This window comes from Narcine bancroftii, chromosome 3 (genome assembly GCF_036971445.1).
Source record: "Narcine bancroftii isolate sNarBan1 chromosome 3, sNarBan1.hap1, whole genome shotgun sequence".
Classification (NCBI taxonomy): domain Eukaryota; kingdom Metazoa; phylum Chordata; class Chondrichthyes; order Torpediniformes; family Narcinidae; genus Narcine; species Narcine bancroftii.
Genome location: NC_091471.1, coordinates 176,728,433 through 176,752,213, shown reverse-complemented (window position 1 = coordinate 176,752,213; position 23,781 = coordinate 176,728,433). Strand labels below are relative to the sequence as shown.

General features: G+C 45.9%; 1 protein-coding gene across 1 annotated transcript in view; it reads left to right on the top strand.

Moving 5' to 3' along the window:
- Nucleotides 1-20,947, top strand: part of LOC138756727 (putative leucine-rich repeat-containing protein DDB_G0290503) — a 45,736-nt gene extending 24,789 nt beyond the window's left edge. Inside the window, exons 11-13 of the mRNA XM_069923114.1 lie at nt 8,562-8,738; nt 17,603-17,734; nt 20,860-20,947. Of these exons, the coding sequence (XP_069779215.1) occupies nt 8,562-8,738; nt 17,603-17,734; nt 20,860-20,883 (333 nt within the window). The 3' untranslated portion in view covers nt 20,884-20,947. The remainder of the gene's footprint in view (nt 1-8,561; nt 8,739-17,602; nt 17,735-20,859) is intronic.
- The last annotated feature ends 2,834 nt before the right edge of the window (nt 20,948-23,781 follow it).

The window sequence follows — 23,781 nt, the reverse complement described above, 5'->3', positions numbered from 1 at the left end:
GAAGGATGATAATAGAAATATAATTAAATGTATCGGGGGCCCGAATCTGTGCAGCAGGTGTTGAACGAGTCTTTATTTATGGGAAGCATCCACGTTCTAACAGGTATCAGAATCAAAATTTATTGTCATGAACAAGTCACAAAATGTGGTGTTTGTGGCAGCGTCACAGTGCAAACATTCATATTATGAACCATCTTACAACAATAATATATATTATTAAAAAATTGAAAATAGTCATGCACAAAAAGTAAGGCAATGTCTTTGGTTCAATGATTATTCAGGAATCTGATGGCAACGGGGAAGGAGCTGTCCTTGTGCCACTCAGTGCTCATCTTTAGGCTCTTGTATGTCCTTCCTTATGGTAGCAGAGTGAAGAAGGCATGGCCTGGGTGGTGGGGGTCTTTGAGGATAGAGGCTGTATTTTTAAGATATACCACCTCATGCAGGTGTCCTCAATAGAGTTAAGTCTGGTGCCTGTGATGCCGGAGGCCAAGTTAGCAACCCTCTGGAGTTTATTCTTGTCCTGAGATTTGACGCCTCCATACCAGACAGTGATGCAACCAGCCAGAATGCTCTCCACGGTACACCTGTAGAAATTTACGAGACTCTTCAGTGACATACCGAACCTCCTTAGACACCTCACAAAGTATAACCACTGACGAGCCTTCTTTGCGATTGCATCACCATGGAGGCTCCAGGTCAGATCCTCGGAGATGTTGACATGCAGGAATTTGAAGTTCTTGACCCCTATCCACTACTGAGCCCTCAATGAGGACTGGGTCATGTTCCCTGCCTCCCTCCTGAAGTTCACAATCATCTCCTTGGTTTTCCTAACGTTGAGCACAAGGTTGTTGATATGATACCATCAAAGAGCTGCTCTGTCTCCCTCCTGTCCGCTTCCTCATTGCCGTTTGTGATTCTGCTGACAAGTGTGGTGTCATCAACAAACTTGTAAATAGCATTGGAATTGTGTCTGGCCACAAAGTCCTGGGTATATAATGAGTAGAGCAATGGGCTAATCATGTATCCTTGGGGTGAGCCTGTATTGATAATCAGTGAGGAGGAGGCATTGCTTCCAATTCATACTGACTGTGGTCTTCTGATGAGAAATTCATGGATCTAGTTGCAAAGTAGGGAACAGAGGGCCAGAGCTTGTAGCTTCTTGACCAGCACTGAGGGAATAATGGTATTGAATTTGGAGCTATAGTTGATGAAGAGCAGCTGTATGTACGAGTTGATGTTTTTGATGTGTTACAGAGCTGAGTGGAGAGCCAACGATTGTGACAATAGGTGAATTGCAGTGGGTCCAAATCTTTGTTTAAGTGCGTGTTCATTCTGGCCATGACCAGCCTTTCAATGCATTTCATCACAGTAGAAGTTTGTGCTACTGGGCAGTAGTCTTCCTGGGCACCGAAATGATTAATGCCTTTTTGACTGAATGATTGAAATATCAATTTATAGTGTGATTCTGAGATGACTCTCTCTTCACGTTTTAACAGTGCTACATATCACCACAGACTAATGATAGAACCTGAGAAATCTTAACTTGTTAGGCTCAGTAGAACATGAGATCCTGCCATTGCCCATCTGTACCCCTGTTTCCTCCCACATTTCGGAGACGTGTCGTTAGTAGGTTAATTGGTCATGTTGGTATATTTGGGCAGCGCAGGGGAAAAAAAGTTGATTTGCACGTTATGAATCTTTTAGCAGTCACGTTGAAACTTTTTGTCTGAGATGGATTGAATTGCAGCTTCTTACTCTTCTAAGACTTTTGAAGGAGGTTTACCTAAAAATTGGGCAACATACTTTCATGTGCTGTAGGATTCAATTTCCATGTATTTCAAACACGAAGGTAGACTTACAGCATCTTAGCAGTTTATTTGCAGTAGATCCTCCGATTCATCGATGCATCAGACTTGCTAATACTGGGATGACTTGGAACTTGCTTTATACAGACTACTTTGTTTCAGTGGAACATGCCTTCGGACATAACTTCTGAATGTTCATCCAACCATGCATTACCATCAGCAGAAGCAGGGTTAAAGCCAGAGGGATGTAACATGAGGCCTGTGGAGTTCTTGACATTCATTTCATTGAATAGACTGGAGTTTTGAAACAAATACTATAATTATTTTTATATAGTGAATTCCGTAATGTTTCTTTTATTACATAAAGAAACTTGGGTTCTTTTTAAAACAATAAATTTATTGACTAAGCAAACAGCACTAAGGACAGAACATACACATGTCAGACTTCATGAGAAGGCATTTATCTTGAATCTACCCAAGATGTAACAACATTCTCAAGATGCAACATTCCCCAGATGCCACACATTCTGTCTCTTGACTCCCCCTGCTGGTTACACTCTATCACTACATCCCCTTTCCTTGAGATGTTTAATCAAACAAGACACATTAATACAGTATTCTTTCAATTTAAAGTTCCACATAAATGTAACATGAGCATCAACAACACAAACATTTTAAGTGTGCATTTCCTTTTGTTATATAGATTCAGTGTTTTGGGTGCTTTGACAACTTGTGTGGATCTTCTTAACACAGGAGTTTGTGTCGACTCTGCTGGCCCACTACTGTCTAGCACAGGTGGTGTTTCCTGTTTCTTTGCAAGCTGAATCTTCTGCATTTATCTGCTCCTGCAGTATCTCTGGCATTTTCAGCAGGCTCCTTCAATTCCTCCTCAATATTTGAACCTTCTTCTGTTCTGACAGTGTAGGATCTTGGATTTACTTCTCCTAGAACAGTAGCCAAGTGTTGGAATTTCTGAGTCTTACAGTGTCACCTTTTTGCCAGTGGTCCTAAGCTTCTCGCTGACTTGTCATAATTTGCCTTGTGTCTCCCTTGCAGACACTTTTGTTTCTGTTCAACATTTCAGTTTTTGTTTGGGTCTGCAGAGTAGGGAAGTGTGATGTGTAGTCTATGTCCCAAGCTCAACAGGTAACATACCATGTTCAAGTGGTGAAGCTCTGTAGCTCGGTGGAGCTAGATACGGGTCTGAGCCACTGCCTAGTGCTTTCTTGAGCAACTGTTTAATGATGTGAACTCCTTTTTCTGCTTTGCCATTTTACTGTGGATGTAGAAGGCTTGAAATCACATGTCGGAAATCATACTCTTCTGCAAAGTTCTAGAATTCTTTACACTGTAGCATGGTTCATTGTCACTGTAGACGATTTGAGTAATTCCATGTCTTGCTTAGATCGATTTCCTATATTTGATCACACAGGCAGCAGACGTGCTAGGAAGCAGCACAATCTCAGGATAGTTCAATAGATAATCAATAATCAGCAAGTAATTCTTTCCATCCATATGGAACAGATCAGTCCTAACTTTCGGCTGTGGTTCTGCTGGTAAATCAGCAGAAGGAACCCAAGTTCCTTTATCTGCTTTGCGTGATGTTTCAAACAGGTCCCACAGTTTGAAACCATTCTGTTAACATCATCATTTATCCCTGGCTAATAAACAGCCGTTCTGGCCCTCCTCTTGCATTTTTCAATTCCAAAGTGCCCCTCATGCACCCTTTTCAGCATCACTTGGTGCAGTGATTGAGGAATGATAATTCTGCTCTGTCTGAGTAGAAGCTAATTGACAACAGTCAGCTCAGTTCTGATGTTGTAGTATGGCTGACATTCACCTCTAGGCCATCCTTCATTCAGGTTCTTGATGACCTTCTGTAAAACTCCGTCCTCTTCCGTTTCAGCTGCGATCTGCTTGGATTTCATGTCAGTCACAGAAAGAGATTCAGTGATCAGATTCACATCTGTCTCTGTGGAACTCTCATTGTGGGCTTCACTCTGCGTCATTGCCCTGGATAATGCATCAATGAACACAATAAGTTCCCCTGGTGTGTAGACCAATTCATAGTCATAATGTTGTAGCTTCACCATCAGTCTTTGGATTCTCAGCGACATTTCGTTGAGCTTGAGCGCTGACATGACGCCACAAGTGGAAAATTCACATAAAAAATGTTTAATATTTGCCAAAAAACAACTTGATTTCTGCTTACAAAAGAAGATAAATGCAGCTCCGAACACTAGAAATTCTCCTCGGCGGCTTTTTCAAATGTTTCCTCCAGTGTCATCTGCCTCATTCACAATGGTTTTTGTCTTGGAAGTCTCTCCTTGATTTTTTTGTTCTGTTATGCATGCACGCTGCTCTAGTCCTTTACTAAGTCATTTGCTCATTTTCACCATGTCATCTACAGGCACTTCTTCTGCAGTGTTAACTAAGTCATCTTCATCGCAATCACCTTGATGGAGAACAAATTTTAGCTATTTCACCACATGTTAGTGAATGAACAACTGGTGCCTCATTATCGATGTTAAAAACTTCTTCCATCTCCACTTCTTCTAGCTTACTGACGGGCTCTGAATGTATATCTTTTGCATATGGAAGGAGGTCCCACAACATTTTTTTGTCAACTAACATATAGAATATTTCAAAATCACCATCTTGTTCATCACCATCACTGAACATAGTTGCAGGCTAGAGGTTGTATCAGGCATGTACAACCGTCTTTAGTCACTGTGTTCCAGGCACTGGAATCTGCCACACCCATGATGTTCAAAAAAGTGTTTTTATATTCACTCTTCATTGATCTAAGGATACATTGGTCACATGCCTGATTTAACGAAGTCACATTTGGGGAAAAGTATATGACTTTAACATTATCTTTGTTGAGATTTTCAGCTGGAGGACGAGCAGAACACTTGTCGAGGAATAAAAAATCTTGCAGTCGTCATTCAATCCAGCATCCCTGCAGTGAGCAGGCAACTCGCTGGTACAAAATGTTTGTTAAGCCAATCAGAAAAGATCTCCCTGATGATCCATGCCTTTTTGCTTGCATAATAATGGACTGGTAAGAAATTGACTCCTTAAAACCAACAAGGACACAAGCTTTTGCCTATCCCAGCAAGCTTACACTTAAGTGTGCCTGCTCCAATAACACATCCCAGGACAGTTATTCTGTCCTTGGGATCCTTAATTCCTGTAGGGATTGTCTCATCCGCTGTAGTCAGTGTTCTTCTGGGGCAATAACTCCAAAACAGTGATGTTTCATCAGCATTAGAGATTTGCTCTGGCATCAGATTTTCATCAGCGATGATTTTGACAAACTCGACAATGAATGTTTCTGCTACTTGGTGATCAGCAGATCTTTAAAAATGTAATGCTGTGTCTTTTCTTAAATTAATTCAACCAGCCTGTTGAATATTCACAGTTCCCTTCAATTTTCAGTTCATCATGATCGAGCTTTGTTTGTTTCTTGATCAGCATACCATTAAGTGACATGTGTTCACTGTGACGCAGATGGATCTGCTCCATCAATACACAATCAATAACTTCACTTTTAGTGTTATGCAGTGTTTTCTATTTTTCATTAACTTCTGTCAGGATAGAATTTCAACCGTTTATCCTTCTGTTTCTTCAGGTCATAGATTGTAGTCGTTCCAATGCCATACTCTTCTATTTCCTACTTACACTACTGTCCAGTTTCACCACTAGGCATGCAACGAATGAAAGAACCACATGGAGTAGGAAGTGAGTTGAACCAACCGACTTCAATAGAGCTCTCACACGCGTTTAAATCCCTCGGAGCCCGATGATGCTTTCGACTCCCGGGACCTTTATGACATCAGCTGCCAGGCTGTGGGCTTGCCCTGCACCCGGAGCTCTCACAGTCAGTTCTGCTGTGGACTTGTCCGCGACTCCGTGAGTCAATTCGCCTGTTGCATGGGCACTGTTGCACTGTTCTATAAATATAAACACTTTCTCTTTTTCTTATCCATTTTGCCATTTTCAACTATATGTTTGTACACCAGTGCTCTGTTGTTATCAAAGTGGCGCCAAAAGAATGTCAGAGTCCCACTTGGGCAAGTCAGGTGGTGAATTGTTTTCAACTTTTGCCATCATGTTGGCGTTTAAAAAAAAGTTTGGTTTTTGGATCTTTTTGGTTTTCAGAATTTTCGATGTGGGGTACCCGACCTGTATATCATTAATGACCTTATAATCATAAGGTCTTTCATGATTATTAAGTAGATATATATTATTATATTTTATAGCATGCATAGTTTCAAGAAAGTCTCAGTAACTTACAGTTGACTAAATCAGCCATTCTCAACAGGAGCTGTACGCCGCGCCTCCTCCCCTCCCAACCCCGGGACCGCAGCTCATTGAAGAGGGAGGTAGCCATGGACTGAAATCACAAAATATTTTTATGTTGTCAAAAGGAGAGAAGTATGGAAGAAATCAACTAAACTTGACTACTTCACAGAGAAGGGGCCCATAAACTTTGAACAGTCCTAAGCCAAAGAAAAATAGGTTAGGAATGGTTGGACTAAATCACCAATTCTGGATTGGTGTATCTTTAAATATAATTTAACCTCTGAACATGAGATTAAGCTGCTTATTCTCATTTAATTATAGCATGTTTTGCCTTTGTCGGTTTCCTGTATCAGGCACAATGTTCTTACTGAGTATTGGAGGCATTCTCCCACTTCCAGGGTTAACCGGTATCATGATATATGCCAGCCCTCAATATGATCCACAGCAACATCTTTTCAACTTTCAATTCTGGAGCTGTGACTTCTGCATTTTGAAGCACGATCAGTTAACCCAAAGACTGAAGTACTAGAACTGAAGGCTTTTATTAGCTAGAGATGGACGCCATCCCTTGAGTTGCTGTGTCACACATTTCTCTTATTGGCAAGTTGTTTGCCTCCATTCGTCAATGTGATCAATGATAACTGCTTCCTCATTAATTTCTTAAGCTAACTACAAAAAAGGCATAACATACCTCCCTCCCTCCCAACCTCCTTGACAGCGATAGTTTATGAATACCGGATGCCACGCAATATTCAGTTTGTTTGTTTGTTTGTTCAGCATTTGATTGACATTGTGGCTGTGACTTAAATGCTCATGAAACATAAAATTATATATAATGTTTCTTTGATTAAAAATTGCTTGCAATATTTGATGGAATATGTAAAATCTATCTTTCTGTATTTTTCCACATTAAAATCCAATGATAAAGTATGGACAATTAAGAAATGGCAAGAACTTGTCTTCTTCTTCTCCTGGCTATCCATTCCATAGGATGATGCTTCCTTTCAGTCAGTTGGGTTTGATATGAGGATACCCCACTCCTCAGAAAGGAGCAGCATGTGCGTGAATCGATTTAGATGAGTAGGGGTTGCACGGGTCCAGACCCACCCTCTTGACGTCCCCTCTCGGATGCAGCGGCATGGTAGGTCCAAGACGGCTGGGGGAAGTTCTGTGCAGTGAATGAGCAGACCAAGCTGTGATGCGAGGGATGCCCTTTCCACGCACCCACGGCACGTATTTGCTAGATGGCCGTTGACCCTACGAGATCTTGACAAATCTTGTTTTTCATCCTGCAGAGTGTCTAGCCACCTTCCACACCTGATGGGGGAGCCAGTTTAGTTTAGTTCCCGACCACCTGAACATGCGACAGGTAGTACTGGGTTACATAGTACCAGTAGCACTCTGACGAGTGACTTGACAACAATAAATGGATATAGAATCTACAAATTGTCTAATCTACAAATTATTGAGAATGTATTTACATCATGATTTCATTTATAAGACAATTTGCCCAGCAGAGGGAGCCACAAGATCTTTTTATTGCACACAAATATGGACAAAGTACACTTCTTCACTGTTGTGTATGTGTGAGTCCAAAGTGGTTGTGTGATTTGTGGCTGTGTGTGATTGAGTTTTTTAACATATTATTTGTCTTTCTCTGAAATTAAAGCTTTCAGCCCAAATTTTGAACCACAAAATATGAAAATGTTGAAATGTGAGACTATGGTTCACACCTGTAATCAACCAGAGGCAATAATTGGTAGATTTTTTTCAAAAGTAGGTATCTTTTCTTTTTAAAATATTTTTATTGAGTTTAACATAACCATCCATATACAAAATATTAAAAAGCAAGACAAAATAATAATATGTTCATTCTATCCCTTAATATTAATTGTGATTATCTATTAAGGTAATTATGCATATAAATCAATTAATAACTATTACAACAAATCACAGCATATCTTAATAAGATCTAGATATCAAATGCTTATAAAATCACATTAAAATACAGAACCCCTTTCAATTCGTAGTTCAATTCCAGTAACTAAAATACTATTTGGCTGGAGATGAACTAACAATGGATTTCTTCTATTAATTTCTTTGCTTCCATTTTTAAGCATTTGTATGGTTAATTGGGAGAGTGTGGAATTATAATGTTACCTCACTGATTTGCAGAGTGAACTCACAACTTTAGCAAGATCTGCAATGCTTGCCGAATGTGCCATTGAAGTCGATTCTGGTATACATTTACTTCAACTAGAAATCGAAAACAATTTAATTATCAAAGACCAATTTATGCCACTGTTTCAATGAAGATGTTTTACTATTCATTGGAAATTGCATTAACCAACAGGGTCTAAAAGTGGATAATTAAGAAAAGTGCTTTTATTGCAAGAAAAAAGAATGTACGATGGCCTCACCTTTTAATTGTCTGCTCTCTGACAGAATGTTCCAGAACAATCCATTGGCCAAAGAGGAGAACTCAGCCCTGAAAATGTGATAACATTTCAGCAGCAGTTTCTCTCATTAAATTCCCAGCTTAAAGTTCAGGTAACTTCGGAAACGAGGCTGCAGGAACTACAGTGTAAACTGGAACTCCTTCAAAACCAGCTTGACATGAAGGTAACTTGTTTGCAATACATATTCATTCCCAGTGCAAGTAACCCCAATTATTAGCTAGTAATGTGAACTTTAAATATACCTTTTAATTAAAAAATACACAATCTGAGAGGATTTCTGATCAAATAATTATAATCAAATGCTTGTACAATGAAGTGGTATTTCTTTCAAGATTCAATTTCTTGTCACAGTAATAAAATAGTGTTCTATTACATGAAATTTATGCCTGCTGTAAGGCAGACAGATTCACCACCAACAGGAATTGCCCAAGTGCCTCTTACATTTCTTACAGTCAGAGAAAGAGAAACAAAGGAGAGTCCCCCCCCCCCAGAGTCACCGAGTGTCCGTAGATTCGCCTCCAGCAATTCCGCAGCCACACAGAGTCCAGTCCAAACTGCTGGCAAACTGAGCTCCAGATCTGAACCTCTGACACGGTCAGGGACCCTTCTGCGTCTTCGACACCCCCCTCACATCTTGGCTCTGATACCAGGCACTCCTCCGGCCGGTTTGAGGCAGTTTCCAGCAGTCCGCACCCCAGTGCGAGTCTTCCGACAGCTGACTCCAGCAGGCCACAGCTTCTGTGGGTTTCTCACCTCAAGTCGCCAGCACCCCACTGCTTGCTCTGGTCCCTTAGCTGCAGAGCCTCCTCACTGTTCCACCTCCGTGGTCACAGTCCTGTGGGTCATCTCCTCCGTCTCTTCCTCTAAGACAGGGTGGGTGATCTTGCTGACCTGTGGTGCCCTGCTCCAGTCCTCCGCTTCCCTGGAGTCTGCAGCCCCTCATGGCTGCTGCTGATTGATAGGCATCGCCTTCTTGAGCACAGACCCCAAGGTCATGGGATTTCAACTAAAACCACCATCAGCTCCCTCAATGGGCCGTTCCAAGCCCGAGGAGAGCCAATGGTAGTCGACAGGGCGGCTGGACCCCATGGGAGAGCTGTGTCTCTGTTCCCTCGCTCCCCGCGGGTCCATACCAGTGGCGGCATTGCCGCCACAGTGCCGCCATCTTTCTGTTTATGTTTGCTGGTTTGATGGGTGATGAACACTAACTGAAATAACATAGTTGCTTTCTTGTGTAACAGTAGCCTCATGTGGGCCAATTATAGTTAGAATCAATAAATTAGGCTTTTAAATGATGGGATGAGAGATCACACCATCACAATCCCCTGCCAGCAACTGGCAAAGCTTCACTTTGGAACTTATTTTTCCTCTTCTTTGGTCCATTTTCCCACCGCCTTTCAATTCATTCTGCACTTTTCTATCAGTGAATGACAACCACTCCAACATCCTATAGTGTTGGAAAGACTCTGTCTTGGCATCAGCTTCTCCTTTTCCATTATAGTCACCTGATCCTAAAGAAACTGGAAACTTGCAGTCTGATTTGGGACTTTTTGGCTGCAGTTGGTTCCTTTAGAAGAATGCAAAAGATAAGATCCATTCATGGACCACCTTCAATAGTCTTGAGTATTCCTTTTCAACTGATGAAGTACTTCTGAATTATAGATACAGTGGTATTTAGGAAATAAATATTGCTGTGTAGCAGCAGCTATTAACTCTGAAACACACCACAGGATGTAGATGGGTTTCAGTTGAACTGATTTAATCAAACTTTGCATGCGCCCTTTAAGGGCAGTGTGAACTCCGCCCCGCACTGGCGGTGACGTCACCACGTCCGCCCGAGGCCCGCGCTGTGGCCTAAGCTACGAGGCACGGAGATCCCAGCCATCTTCCCACGGCTGCTCCGCTGGCACGGCGATACAAGCGGGGGCTGGTTCGCCATGAGAGATGTGCGCCGCCACACAACCCCCCCGCCCCCCCAGAACCGGCTTACGCGTCTCACTGCTTGGGCGGCCAACCCCGTCATTTAGGTCGGGCCATTAGCACTGGCTGGTTAAGGACCAAGTGTGTTGCCTTGAGTCTATCGACCGTGAATATCTCCTCCCTGCCCCCAATGTCCAAAGTGAATGTCTTGCCTATGTGTTTCAGGACTTTATAGGGGCCCTCGTAGGGACATTGCAGGGGTGGGCTGTGGGCCTCGCCAGACGAAAACAAAGTCTGTTGTAGCCAGCTCCTTGGGGGTGCAAGACGGGTGGCTGCCATGGTGGGTCAGTGGTGGGGGTGCAAGTGAGGCAAGCTTGTCCCGCAAGTCTGCCAAAAGGGTCTGGTTCTCAGTCACGGAACCATTGCTTGGCCAAAGAACTCCCCGGGTAGTGACAACGGTGCACTATAGACCAGCTCTGTGGACAATACCTATAGATCTTTCTTTGGGGTCGTTCTGATGCTGAGCAGGACCCAGGACAATTCACCTGTCCAATTGGGGCCAGTGAGACGCGCTATGAGAGCCGACTTGAGGTGCCGGTGGAAGCGCTCTATGAGTCCGTTGGCCTGGGGATGGTACGCGGTGTTATGGTGGAGGTTAATCCCCAAGAGGTTCGCCAGCTGTGACTAGAGGGCATTTGTGAACTGGGCATCCCTGTCGCCTGTCATGTGTGCTGGGATGCCGAACCTAGCGATCCAATGGGCGAGCAAAGTTCTGGCACAGGACTCGGCGGAAGTGTCTTTTAGTGGGAAGACTTCCGGCCACCTCATCGTGCGGTCGACCACAGTCAACAAGTAGCAGGCGTCGATGTGAATGTGTTCGAACCTCTTGGTTGGGGGGGGGTTGTCGAATTGCTGCACCAGAGCCTTAACATGGCGCTGGACCTTAGAGGCTTGGCACTGTCTGCAGTTTCCCACCATCTGGGCCACTTGCTCCTTGAGGCCGTACCACACGAAATGTTCCACCACCATGTGCACCAAGGCTTTGACAGAGGGATGAACCAAGACGTGGACCACGCTAAAAGCCTGCGGCCTTCATTGCGGCGGGACTACCGGGCACGGCGAGCCAGTGGAGACGTCACAGAGTAGTATGTCAGGGCTGTCCGGCAGCCTAAGGTCCTTGAGGTGGAGGCCCGTGATGGCGGTGCGGAAGGCCTGTGTCTCCTCGTCCCCTTTCTGTGCCTGGGCTACCAGAGCATAGCCCAGGCTGGGAGACAGGTCATGGATTGTGGACCGTGAAAGCACATCTGCAACAACATTCTCCTTACCCGCCTGGTGCCTGATGTAGGTGGTGAATTCCAAGACATAGGACAAATGTCGCTGTTGGAGCGCCAACCAGGGATCTTTGACCATGGCGAGGGCTTGGGTGAGCGGTATATGGTCGGTAAACACCGTGAGCAGCCTGCCCTCCAGGAAATACTGGAAGGGCCTGATGGAAACATACAAGGCCAGAGACTCCCTGTCGAAGGCGCTGTACTTAAGTTCGGGAGCGCGGAGGCGTTTGCTGAAGAACGCCAGTGGGTGCCACTGGCCGTTCACTGATTGCTCTAGGATGCCCCCGATGGCCATGGCTGAATCGTCCACTGAGAATGTGGTATGGGCATCAAGCTGTGGCTGGGTCAGTAGGATGGTGCTTGCGAGGGCGTCTTTAGTCGTGATGAAGGCCATTTTGGCCTCTTCTGTCCACTCCAGGGTCTTACTTTTGGTGGTGATTAGTGCGAACAACAGTTGCATGATGCAAGCCACCCCCGGGATGAAATGGTGAATTCTTGGAGACCCTTGAGGGTGGAAGGCTTCTGCAACTGGGATACAGCCATGACCTTTGGGTGATGGAGCGGCCCCATCCGCGGAGGTGGTATGCGCCAGGAATTGCAGGGACTCCTTGCCAAACTGGCATATGGCCACGTTGATGGTGAGGCTAAACTCTGCCAGTCGGGCAAGTAGGGCGCGGAGATTGACTTTGTGTTCATCGTGATCCTGGCTGGTGATGAGACTGTCATCGAGATAAATAAACACGAAATCCAGATCTTTGCCCACTGCATCCATTAACCATTGAAATGTCTGGGCCGTGTTTTTAAGGCCAAAGGGCATCCGCAGAAACTCGAATAGGCCGAAGGGGTGATGATGGCTGTGGTACGCTGTTAGCCAGAATCAGACACACACAAGGTAAAGACTGTCTTTCTTCTTTTCTTTGGCTTGGCTTTGCGGACGAAGATTTATGGAGGGGTATGTCCACGTCTGCTGCAGGCTTGTTGGTGACTGACAAGTTCGATGTGGGACAGGCAGACACGGTTGCAGCGGTTGCAAGGGAAAATTGGTTGGTTGGGGTTGGGTGTTGGGTTTTTCCTCCTTTGTCTTTTGTCAGTGAGGTGAGCTCTGCAGTCTTAAAAGGAGGTTGCAGCCCACCGAACTGCGAGGCGCCAAGATGCACGGTTGGAGGCGATATCAGCCCACTGGCGGTGGTCAATGTGGCAAGCACCAAGAGATTTCTTTAAGCAGTCCTTGTACCTCTTCTTTGATGCACCTCTGTCTCGGTGGCCAGTGGAGAGCTCACCATATAACACGATCTTGGGAAGGCGATGGTCCTCCATTCTGGAGATGTGACCCACCCAGCGCAGTTGGGTCTTCAGCAGCGTGGATTCGATGTTTGTGGATTCTGCCAGCTTGAGTACTTCGATGTTGGTAATGAAGTCATTCCAATGAATGTTGAGGATGGAGCGGAGACAGCGTGGAAGCGTTCTAGGAGCCGTAGGTGATGCCGGTAGAGGACCCATGATTCAGAGCCGAACAGGAGCGTGGGAATGACAACGGCTCTGTACACGCTGATCTTTGTGTGTTTCTTCAGGTGATTGTTTTTCCAGATTCTTTTGTGTAGTCTTCCAAAGGCGCTATTTGCCTTGACGAGTCTGTTGTCTATCTCTTTGTCGATCCTTGCATCAGATGAAATGGTGCAGCCGAGGTAGGTAAATTGGTTGACTGTTTTGAGTTCTGTGTACCCGATGGAGATGTGGGGGGCTGGTAGTCATGGTGGGGAGCTGACTGATGGAGGACATCAGTTTTCTTCAGGCTGACTTCCAGGCCAAACATTTTGGCAGTTTCTGCAAAACAGGATGTCATGCGCTGGAGAGCTGGCTCTGAATGGGCAACTAAAGCGGCATCGTCTGCAAAGAGCAACATTCCTGTTGCTGCCGCCGCTGGAGGCCCGAGGTCCTGCTGCCGCTGCCGGTGGCCCAAGGTCCTGCTGCCGCCCAGGGGGCCCAAGGTCCTGTTGCTGCCGCCGCTGGAGGCCCGATGACCCGCTGCCACCCTGGGGGGCCCCGAGGTCCTGCCTGAGTCCGCCTGAGGTAACGGCCACATCGCGGGGAGAGGCAGCCAGCCGAGACCGGGCCTGGCCGCACTGCTGCCCGAGCTCCGAACACAGGCAGCCGTCGCCAGGCAAACCCCGGCAGTCCGCAAAGCCTGACCGTTGGCACCCGAGCCCCGGGCCGGGAGCGGTCAATGAGAACGCTTTAGTGTATTTCATACCTCAAAAACCAATAGTCTAAACACTAACAAACTGTGAACTCCATTGCAGAGTTCTCTCCAGTCTTAAAAATTTCTACTAGAACTTTTCTTTTTGATCCTGTAAAGACTGTACAACAGGGTTTAATCCACAAAGACTTCCACAGAGCTAGGCTGGCTGTAGCTTCAGTAACTCTGAGTGAGACTTCGGGAGGCCGGTGCAGGCTTATATCCCAGAGGATGATTGACACCTGACCAGATGGGGCTTGATCCATGCAGGCCGACTGATTGACAGCTAGCCAGGTGTTGTCCTGTCCCTTTACACTCCTGCAGGTACAGTTGCCCCCTGCAGTAGGCCGGCGATGTACCACCACAATGGTGGTTTTGCCAATATCGTCGGGGTGGACTGGGATTTGAAGGTACCCCCGTACCAGGTTGACCTTTGAGAAAACTTTGACGCCAGGCTAATTGGGGTATCGGTCCGGTGTGGTCATGTTGTTCGAACAGTGGTATTCTCCATATGGGCACCAACCCCCGGAAGCCTTCAGGACCATGTGGAGGGGGGACACCCAAGAGCTATGCGACCTTCAGACAATCCCCAACTCCTGTAGTCGAGAGAATTCTTCCTTTGCCAATTGTAGCTTCTCGGGTGGCAACTGTCTGGCTTTGGCATGGAGGGAGGGCCTTGGGTCAAGATGTGGTGGCAGATGCCATACTAGGGCATGGCAGAAGTGAACTAAGGCCACAGGATGGTGGAGAATTCATTGAGTATAAGAGTATGCATGTCCTCAGGTCACACATGCTTGTGAAATCGAGGCGGACGGTTTGAAAAGTGCAGGCGTGCACCAACAGTTTGCCTTTTATGTCTACCGTGCACCTGGAAGAAGTCGGCTCCAAAAAGCACCATGCCCACTGTGGCCAGCACGAACTTCCAGCCGAATCTGTCTTTGCCAATCTGGATCTGGATGCTACATGTGCTGAAAGTCTTGTTCGTGGATCCGTTGGCTGCTTGTAGTGTGGGGCCATGTGCTTGGATGTGAGTCTCGAGGGTGGTTGGGGGAAGCACACTCAGCTCTTCTTTGGTGTCCACCAGGAAACGTTGGCCAAGTGCCTCTTATCAGTTACGTGCAGGAGGCTGTTAGTGTGGCCAGCCATCATAGCCATCAATGGCGGCTGGCCGGGTTGTTTCCCTGAAACGAACAGGGCTGCCTGCACTTGCGAGCTTGAGCCCCTCAGCGTTGATAGTAGAAACACCCGGTGGCATGGGGCTCTTCCGGTTGTGCTTGGGAGGCGCCTGCAGTCGACTGGGCCAAGGGCGGATGATCTGACTGAGGGCAGTCTTGTTTTCTCGTTTTGTCCGCCAAAGCACGTCCGCGTGGGCTGTGACTCTCCATGGATCTGTGAAGTCCTCATCCACCAGCAGGAGTTGGATGTCTTCAGGCATCTGCTTGAGGAAGGCTTGCTCAAACATTTGGCAGGGTCTGTGCCCCTTCTGCCAGTGTGAACATCTTATCCATGAGGGCGGATGGGGTTCTGTCACCCAGACCGTCCAGGTGTAGGAGCCTGGTGGTGCGCTGCTGACGGGAGAGGCTGAAGGTGCCAAGGAGGAGGCTTTTGAGACCGAGGTATTTACCTTCCTCTGGTGGGTTGTAGATCAGGTCGTCCACACTGACTGCGGTTTCTTGATTGAGCGCACTCACGACATAGTGAAACATGGTGGCATCTGAAGTGCTGTGTCTTTGATAAAATTGTGCCTCCGTCTGCCCGAACCAAGTGCGTCCAGAAAGGGGGGGGGGGGTGGGTAGTTTCACTGCGACCGCATTGACTGCTGCTGCATCCATGTCGAGAGGCCAGAAAAACGTCTGGACTCGCTGGGGTCACCAATGTACTGGCAGCTACAAACTCTGAAACACACCACAGGACGCTGAGGGGTTTCAGTTGAACTAATTTATTCAAACTTCGCGCACACCCTTTAAGAGGATCGTGAACTCTGTCCTGTACTGGTGGTGATGTCACCACGTCCCCCCCGAGGTGCGTGCTATGGCCTAAGCCACGAAGCACTGAGATTCCCCGATGGTGCCATCTTCTCTCTGCTGCCCCGCTGATGCGGCGATACAAGCGGGGGTCGATTGGCCACAAGAGATGTGAGCCACCACAGTAGCTCATTTGGGCACAACCAAACCTAATAAACAGAACCAGATAAGGTGTTTTGTTTTGAAGGTTAAATGGAATGAAGGGCACTAGGGATGACCCTCCTCTTTTCTATTAATATTTTCTTCTCGTGTGATCTTTTGCATTCATCAGAGAAGGCCAGGGGAGCATTGGTTCCACTTCAAGGTGCTTCTAATCAAGAGGCTGTCCATTGACACCACACCTCCTTGACACAGGTGCTCCAATCTCGAGAATAATCTTTGACCCACATCATTCTAGACTGAGGCCAAGAATGTTATTGACTGAATTACTGCTGACACGTAAATGGAGAGTTGGTCATGTCCGGTTTTCTGAAAGAATTTCACGAGTCATGGAGTTACTTCACACTGACACTGCTTCTTCAGTACTCCAAGTCTGTGCTGGCCATCACATATCCATTTACATGAATTCTACACAAACCTCAATGTGTTCTCCCCACATTCCCCTCAACTCATCCTGCAATTCTGTCACTCACCTACATTCTAGGGACAACTTACAGTGGCCAATTAACCTACTAACTGCAAGTAATTGGGGTATGGGAAGTAGCAGAGGAAGCCCTACCACACTCCACACAGACAATGCCCAGAGTTAGGATTGAAGCCTGTCACTGAAGCCGTGAGGCATAGCTCCACCAACCAGTTTTACTTTGGCAGTAGATGAAAAGGGAAGTAACTGAGGGATCTTCTTTTCTGTTGAACTGCTCAAACTTTGATAATGACCTTCTTTCATTGTCTCGAAGCTATACAGTTATCTTATTGGTTATTACAACAACGTTTCAACTCAAGAATTGCTTGTAGTGTGCGCGCTTTGCAGTGTGGAAGAAGAATCACACACGCACGCACGCACGCACGCATGCAGTCGAGGTCGAAGACTGGTATAATGTTCTGCCAGCTGTTTATATTCACTTCCTGACTCTGACATCAGGAGTGATGTCATTGCAGCGCCGACATTCCGCCATTGCCTGCTGTTTCCTGCAAGTGGGAGGTCACATGGGATGGCAGCTATTTGTCCCTGCAGAGGCCTCGCGATCGTCACATTCGCCGGCCATTTTGTGAGCTGGGTTGCGACTCGGTTCACAAGCTGTTACACTGTAACGTTCCAGATTTGGACTCAAAGGAAGTACGGCAACTTTAAATGCTCTTTCTCCGTACAAGGGTCATTGATTCAACCAGATTAAAAGACAGGTCAGGATACATTCTCATATGATTGCATCAATTTGGATAATAGTTTCAGTTTATGCTGGAAATCCTGGGAGCAATGAGTAGAAGAATGTTTTGTTCGTGGAGAAATATTTTAAGCAAACACAGATATTGAGTGAAAAGCTGATTTTTATTGTGTGTATGCATTGTTGCTTTATAGTCCAAGGCTGAAATGGATCTAAGAATGGAAAATTACTGCATGAAAGGTCAACTCGATGCTTTGGAACAACAGATCAAAAATACCGAGAATCTCAGAACAAAATACAGTGAAATGAAAAGTGAACGAGACATAGTAAGTCCATTTTTTTTATATAGACCCACATGCTTAAATGCCTTTTGTAAGCCACCAATATAGTATTTGTGGATTACAGTCTGGGTGAAATGAGGGTCCCAGACTTCAAATAAATAAAGAAGGTGGTATACCCTCCTGGGCACAAATTGCCCTACACACAGTAAAGGAGAAGATAGCAAGAGAAATTATATTTAAATGGGATACTAAATTAATATCCCAAAAAATAGACAGCCCTATATTCAAGCACATAATTCAAACGTGGCAAAAGATCAAGCAGATTATCGGTTTAAAAGTAGGACTGTCCTCTAAAACACCCCTAACCAGAATAAATTAATTCTTATGGCCCATGTGGAAAAAGATCCTGGGCACTTTGTGCCAGAAGGGGATCAGGTGAATCAAGGACTGTTATGAGAAGGGGCAGCTCGTGTCATTCAAGCAGTTAAAAAGTAAATTTGACCTATCAAATAAGACCTTCTTCTGCTTTCTTCAATTGACATCTTTTTTGAGCGACAAGTTAGACCCAACGATGGCCTTGCCGTTGGAGGCTCTAGTTCAAAAGGTAATCACATGTAAATTTATCTCTGCTATGTATCTCCTGTTCCAAAGCGAGAACCCAAAACTGGGTCTCCATAAATCAAGGCAAAGATGGGAGTCATATTTAGGAACAACAATTTCTGAATGAAATGTCAGGACTGCATGACGGCAGTTATTAATGCTAGATATAGGCTGGTGCAATACAAATTTCTGCATAGGCTATAAAATCTCAGAATTGTGTTCAACCGGGCTCTGCACCAAGGAGAGACCCTTTTGGATAGAATTGGGAGACATTCTGGAAAAAATGACGGGGGTGGAGTACCCACAGGATCCAGCACTGTTGGGTCGATATTATGGATGTGAGTCCGAGTTTGACCAAACACCAAATCCAATTTGTAAAAGTTGCCTTGGCAGTGGCCAGGAAATGCATAACGATCATTGGAAATCTGACTCTCAGTTAAGCTTAACGCGAGAGATGCGGAGCTCTGTTCCCCTAGATAAAATTACCTACAACTTGAGAGGGTGACACAACATATTTGCTATAATCACGATACATTCAGGCGCAATTGTGATTAACCCTCCCACTGTCTCTCTCACAAGGAAATAGTGGACAATAGGTCCACAAAGTAGGCTCATACAAGCCTGGGAACATAAAGAATGAGGAATAAGTCAAAGGCATGGCCGGGTCCTCACCTGCCCCTCCACCCTTTCTTTTAAAAGTGTATTTACATCATCATCTTTGGTAATTGATATGTCTTTCTTTGTTAAGGTCGAGGTGGGAGGGTGGTTGGGGGCGGGGGGAAGGAAGGGAAGGGGGAAAAGGAGGGCTCGCTATAAACTGATCTGTAAAAGGGGAAGAGTGATCCTCTTTGATGTTTGTAAAATTTAAGTGTGTAAAATTACAAATAAAATTTTAAATAATAACGTATTCCCGGGGGGGGGGGATCAAAATTCAAAAATATTTTTTAAAATCACGTGATATTAGCCTTTTCAGAAATAAAATCATATTTTATAATATCTGTAACTGATGATTTTTGATTTTTAGATTTAATTTTACTTCCTTGCATCAAAATGTGCAAGAGCATCAAAGCCTCCCTTTCAGAATCTAGTTGGTTATCACCGACATCTCATGAATATTTAATTTGTGCAGGTGCAGTTTTTACCTTTGCCCTTAATATTTGAGTGAAGTGCAAAGACAGAAAGGTTGATTATCCAAAAGATTTATGATGTTCTTTCACTGAAACCAAATTAGTTCAAACATAAATCCTTCTCTTATAATTGAAAACATCCCCATGATACAGGTAGATATGATTTGTCCATGGATAGAGCACAGAGGAAGTTCTATCCATTTGAATTATGTTGTTTGTTTGTGAAGCTATGGTTAATCAGCGGGATCTCCAAACATATTCTGATCTTCTCCCCTTTCACAGTTCCCTTGCGGCCTGATGCTTGATTAGCCTGAACTTCCAGTCGCGAGCCCTGACACGAGATTTAAGATTCAATCATTTTCTCTTCAAACCAAATGCAATTAATAACATTCAATTATCTCTGCAATGGCACTTTACAAGCATATGTTGTGCCCTTAGAAATTAAATTTATATATCACAGCCTTCAAAATTTGCAGTCAAGTGAATAATGCAATAAAAACCCACAATGCTGGAGAGACCCAGCAGGTCAAACATTGTCCTTTATGTAGCAAAGGCAGAGATATATAACTGACGTTTCAGGCTTGAGCCCTTTATCGAACTATGAGAAAATGCCGGCGAAGGTCAGAACAAAAGAGTGGGAGGGGGAAGAGGGGGTGGCACGGCCGGAAATGATGGGGGAGAAGGGAGGGAGGGGACAACAGCACTAGGGGGGGGAGGGAGAGGGGAGAAGGCAGAGCTGTGTAGGTGAAAGAACTGGAAAGGCAGGAAATGGGGAAGGGGGAAGAAAAGGCAAGCAGGTTTAATGGAAAGTCAACATTCATGCCATTTGGCTGGAGGGTGCCCAGATGGAAAAAAAGGTGTTGTTTCTCCAATCTCCAGGTGATCAGGGTGGGAACATGCATGTGAGTGCAGGATTATGACCTGGAATTGAAGTGAGTGGCCACTGGGAGGTTGCTGTGTTTGCGAACGGAGCGGAGGTGCTGAGCAAAATTATCTCCCAGTCTGTGACCGGTCTCTCCGACGTAGAGAATGCCACAAAGGGTCCACCAGATGCAGTAAATAAATCCTCTGGATGTACAAGAGAAGTGTTGCTTCACATGAAAGGCCTGTTTGGGGCCCCGGACCGTGGTGAGGGAGGAGGTGTGGGCGTGTGGTGGTACACCACTGGCCTACTGCAGGGGGCAACCTCTGTACCTGCAGATCAGCATGGGGACAAGACAACACCTGGCTGGCTGTCAATCAGCTGGCCTGAATGGACCAAGCCCCACCTGGTCGAGTGTCAATCACCTTCCGAGATATAAGCCTGCACCAGCCTTTTGAGGTCACACTGTCAGAGCTCACAGCAAACAGCAACACACTCTCATAGCTGGCTCTGTGGAGTTTTATGTCGATAAAAGCCTGTTGTACAGTCTTTTGGTTTTGTGTGTTTGTTCTGACCAACAGCGCACCACAATTTATTCGACATAAAATTTTTACAAGCTGCTATGGAAAAGCTCCTGAGCGCCGGGAGCCTCGAGATCGATCCACGCCACCCGGAAGCACAGACACACTTCGAGATCTGGTGACACACAGTCAAAGCGATCATCGAGGCTCACGCCGACAACATCCTGGTCTCCGATCGGAAGGGACTTGTCCTACTCTCCGATCAAAGCTGGGTCTCCGAGCCTTCCAGGCTCTCAAAGACTGCACCGGGTACTCGGAAGCGATGAGCACCCTCGAGGCCATGTACAAACCTCCCACAAACATGGTCTTTGCAAGGTACCTCCTGAGTATCCGAGCCCAACAACCCAGAAAGGTGACCGAGTCCTACCTGGGAGCCCTGCGTGAGTTGGCCCGACCTTGTCTGACTGAACCTGGGGTAAGCGAAAGGGAGGTCGAGAGACTGATCAGGGATGCCTACGTCCGAGGGCTACACGCGAGGGCCAGGGCAGATGAGCGGGAAATGGAGGAGATGTTAGTGAGGGCGGAGTTGATCGTGGTGGAGGGGAAGCCACGTTTGTGGAAGAAGGCAGACATTTCAGAAGTTCTGGACTGGAAGTCCTCTTCTTGAGAACAGATGGGGTGGAGATGGAATAATTGAGAGAATGGGGTGGAATCCTTGCAGGGGACAGGGTGTGAGGAAGTTTAGTTGTGGGAGTTGGAGGGTTTATAGTATATGTCAGTGGAAAACTGGTCTCCTGAGATGGAGACAGGACGATCCAGGAATGGAGATGGACCAGGTGAGTTTGAGGTCGGGGTGGAACTTGAATGCGAAGTGGATGAAGTTGACAAGCTCATCACGGGTGCATGAGGCAGCCCCGATGAGGACGTGTATATACCAGAGGCTCCACAAAGCCTACAAACAGCCAGGTGAGGCTGGGACCCATGTGGGCACCCCTGGATACTCCTTTATTTTGGAAGAAATGGGATGAGTTGAAGGAGGTTATTGAGGGTGAGGACAAGTTCTGCCAGGCGGAGGAAGGTGGTGATAGAGGGTGACTGATCGGGTCTTTGGTCTTCACATCCTGCCTCCTGCAAGGATTCCATCCATTTCAATTTCTCCAGAGCTGAAATGTCTGCCTTCTTCCACAAATGTGGCTTTCCCTCCACCACCATCAACTTGGCCCTCACCTCCTCCATTTCCCACCCATCTGCCCTGTCCTCCCTCTGCCTCCAGATGCAACCAACATAGAATCCCCCTCATCCTCACCTACCACCCCACCAGCCTCCGCATCCAACACATCTTTCACCAGAATTTACTACAGGATCCCACCACCAATCACATTTTTCCCGCTCCTCCCCTTCAGGCTTCCACAGAGACCAATCCCTCCACGATTCCCTCATGCATATCCCTCCCCACCCATCGCATCCCTGGCACCTTCTCCTGTGCTCACAGGAGGTACAACACTTCCGCCCATACTTCCTCTATCACCATGATCTGGGGCCCCAAACAGGCCTTTCATATGAACCAACACCTCACTTGTACATCCAGAGGACCTATTTACTGGATCCAGTGCACCTCTTGAATTTCCTATCATGGGCAGCCATAAAGACCAGATCATTGGGTGTATTCAAGCCAGAGATTATCTGAATAGTCAGGGTATCAGGGGTTATGGGGAGAAGTCAGTGGAGTGGGGCTGAGTGGGAGAGGGATCAGCCCATGATGGAATGGTGGACTGGACTCAACAGTCAAATGGCCTACTTCCCCTTCTATATCTTATGGCCTTTTATGATCAATATTTTTTTAAAAAGAACATTCTCCTGGAAATTGCTCTTAACTGGATCTACTGCATGAGCTCAATTGTATAACTTGGGAATTCCTATTGCGAATCACACTTAAGCAGGTGAGATGTTTTCCACATTGGATACCCGCATAACATATTTCCCAGTGCTTAGTTGGACCATTAGTGGGAGAATTTGGATTGTGTGGATCTCTGGACCTGTGTTATTTAAAAGGAAATTCCCTGAATAAGCTTGGGCTTCATGCTTGAAACGACTCGGGTAGGTCCATAAATAGCATTAGTTCAAGTTCAAGTCTCCCAGTTCCCACACCCTTCTAGCATCGTAGTACCAGCCTCCTCAAGCTCGCCAGTCGTATTTATGCCAGGCATTTCCACCCTCAGATAATAGCTGGTGCTCAACACAGTGTCTTCTTAACACATCTCTTTTAGAGGCAAGGAAATCCTCAGCTTTTTCCAAATTGACCCTGTCCCAACCTCTTCCCAATGCTGCAGAAATCCTGCTGCTGACTCCCTATCACTGTGACGCTTAACTCTTTAGAATCTTCTCCAAGCTAGTTTGCTTGCCTCCATTTCTCAAGTGACTAGCTAACATAAACTGTTGCCAGATCCTTCCTAGTCTTTCTAAGTTATGCTGGTCCTGTCTTACTGCCCTTGTCTCCTTATTCCACTCCAGCAATTCTGCTTTCTAATGGGCTTTGGTTGAGGGAGCAGTTTTCTCTCCAGAATTCAAATGATTGGGAATGATAGACATAACATTGGGAATATTCTAGTGATATTGCAGATTAAGACAGCATTAAACAATTTAAAACAAAGTTTGTTTCTTTTTCAGTTTGAGAGACTGCAAAGAGAAAATGCAGAAGGCAAACTGCTGATAGCTCCACTCAAGGTATCTCGAACGTTCAATAAGCATTTCACATTTCTGAAAGTTGCTATTGCATTAACTAATCTGCTGAGGGCAAGCTTTTTTAAAATTTCTCTCCACTTTATCTCACCACAACCGCGGTTGGCAAGTCTGATCACCTGGCTGTACTTCTACTCCTGGCCTACAAGCAGAGATTGAGGACCATAGCACCAGTGGTGAAGGTGGCAAAGGTGTGGTCGAGGGTGATGGAGGAGTGTCTGCAGGACTGCTTAGAATGGAACA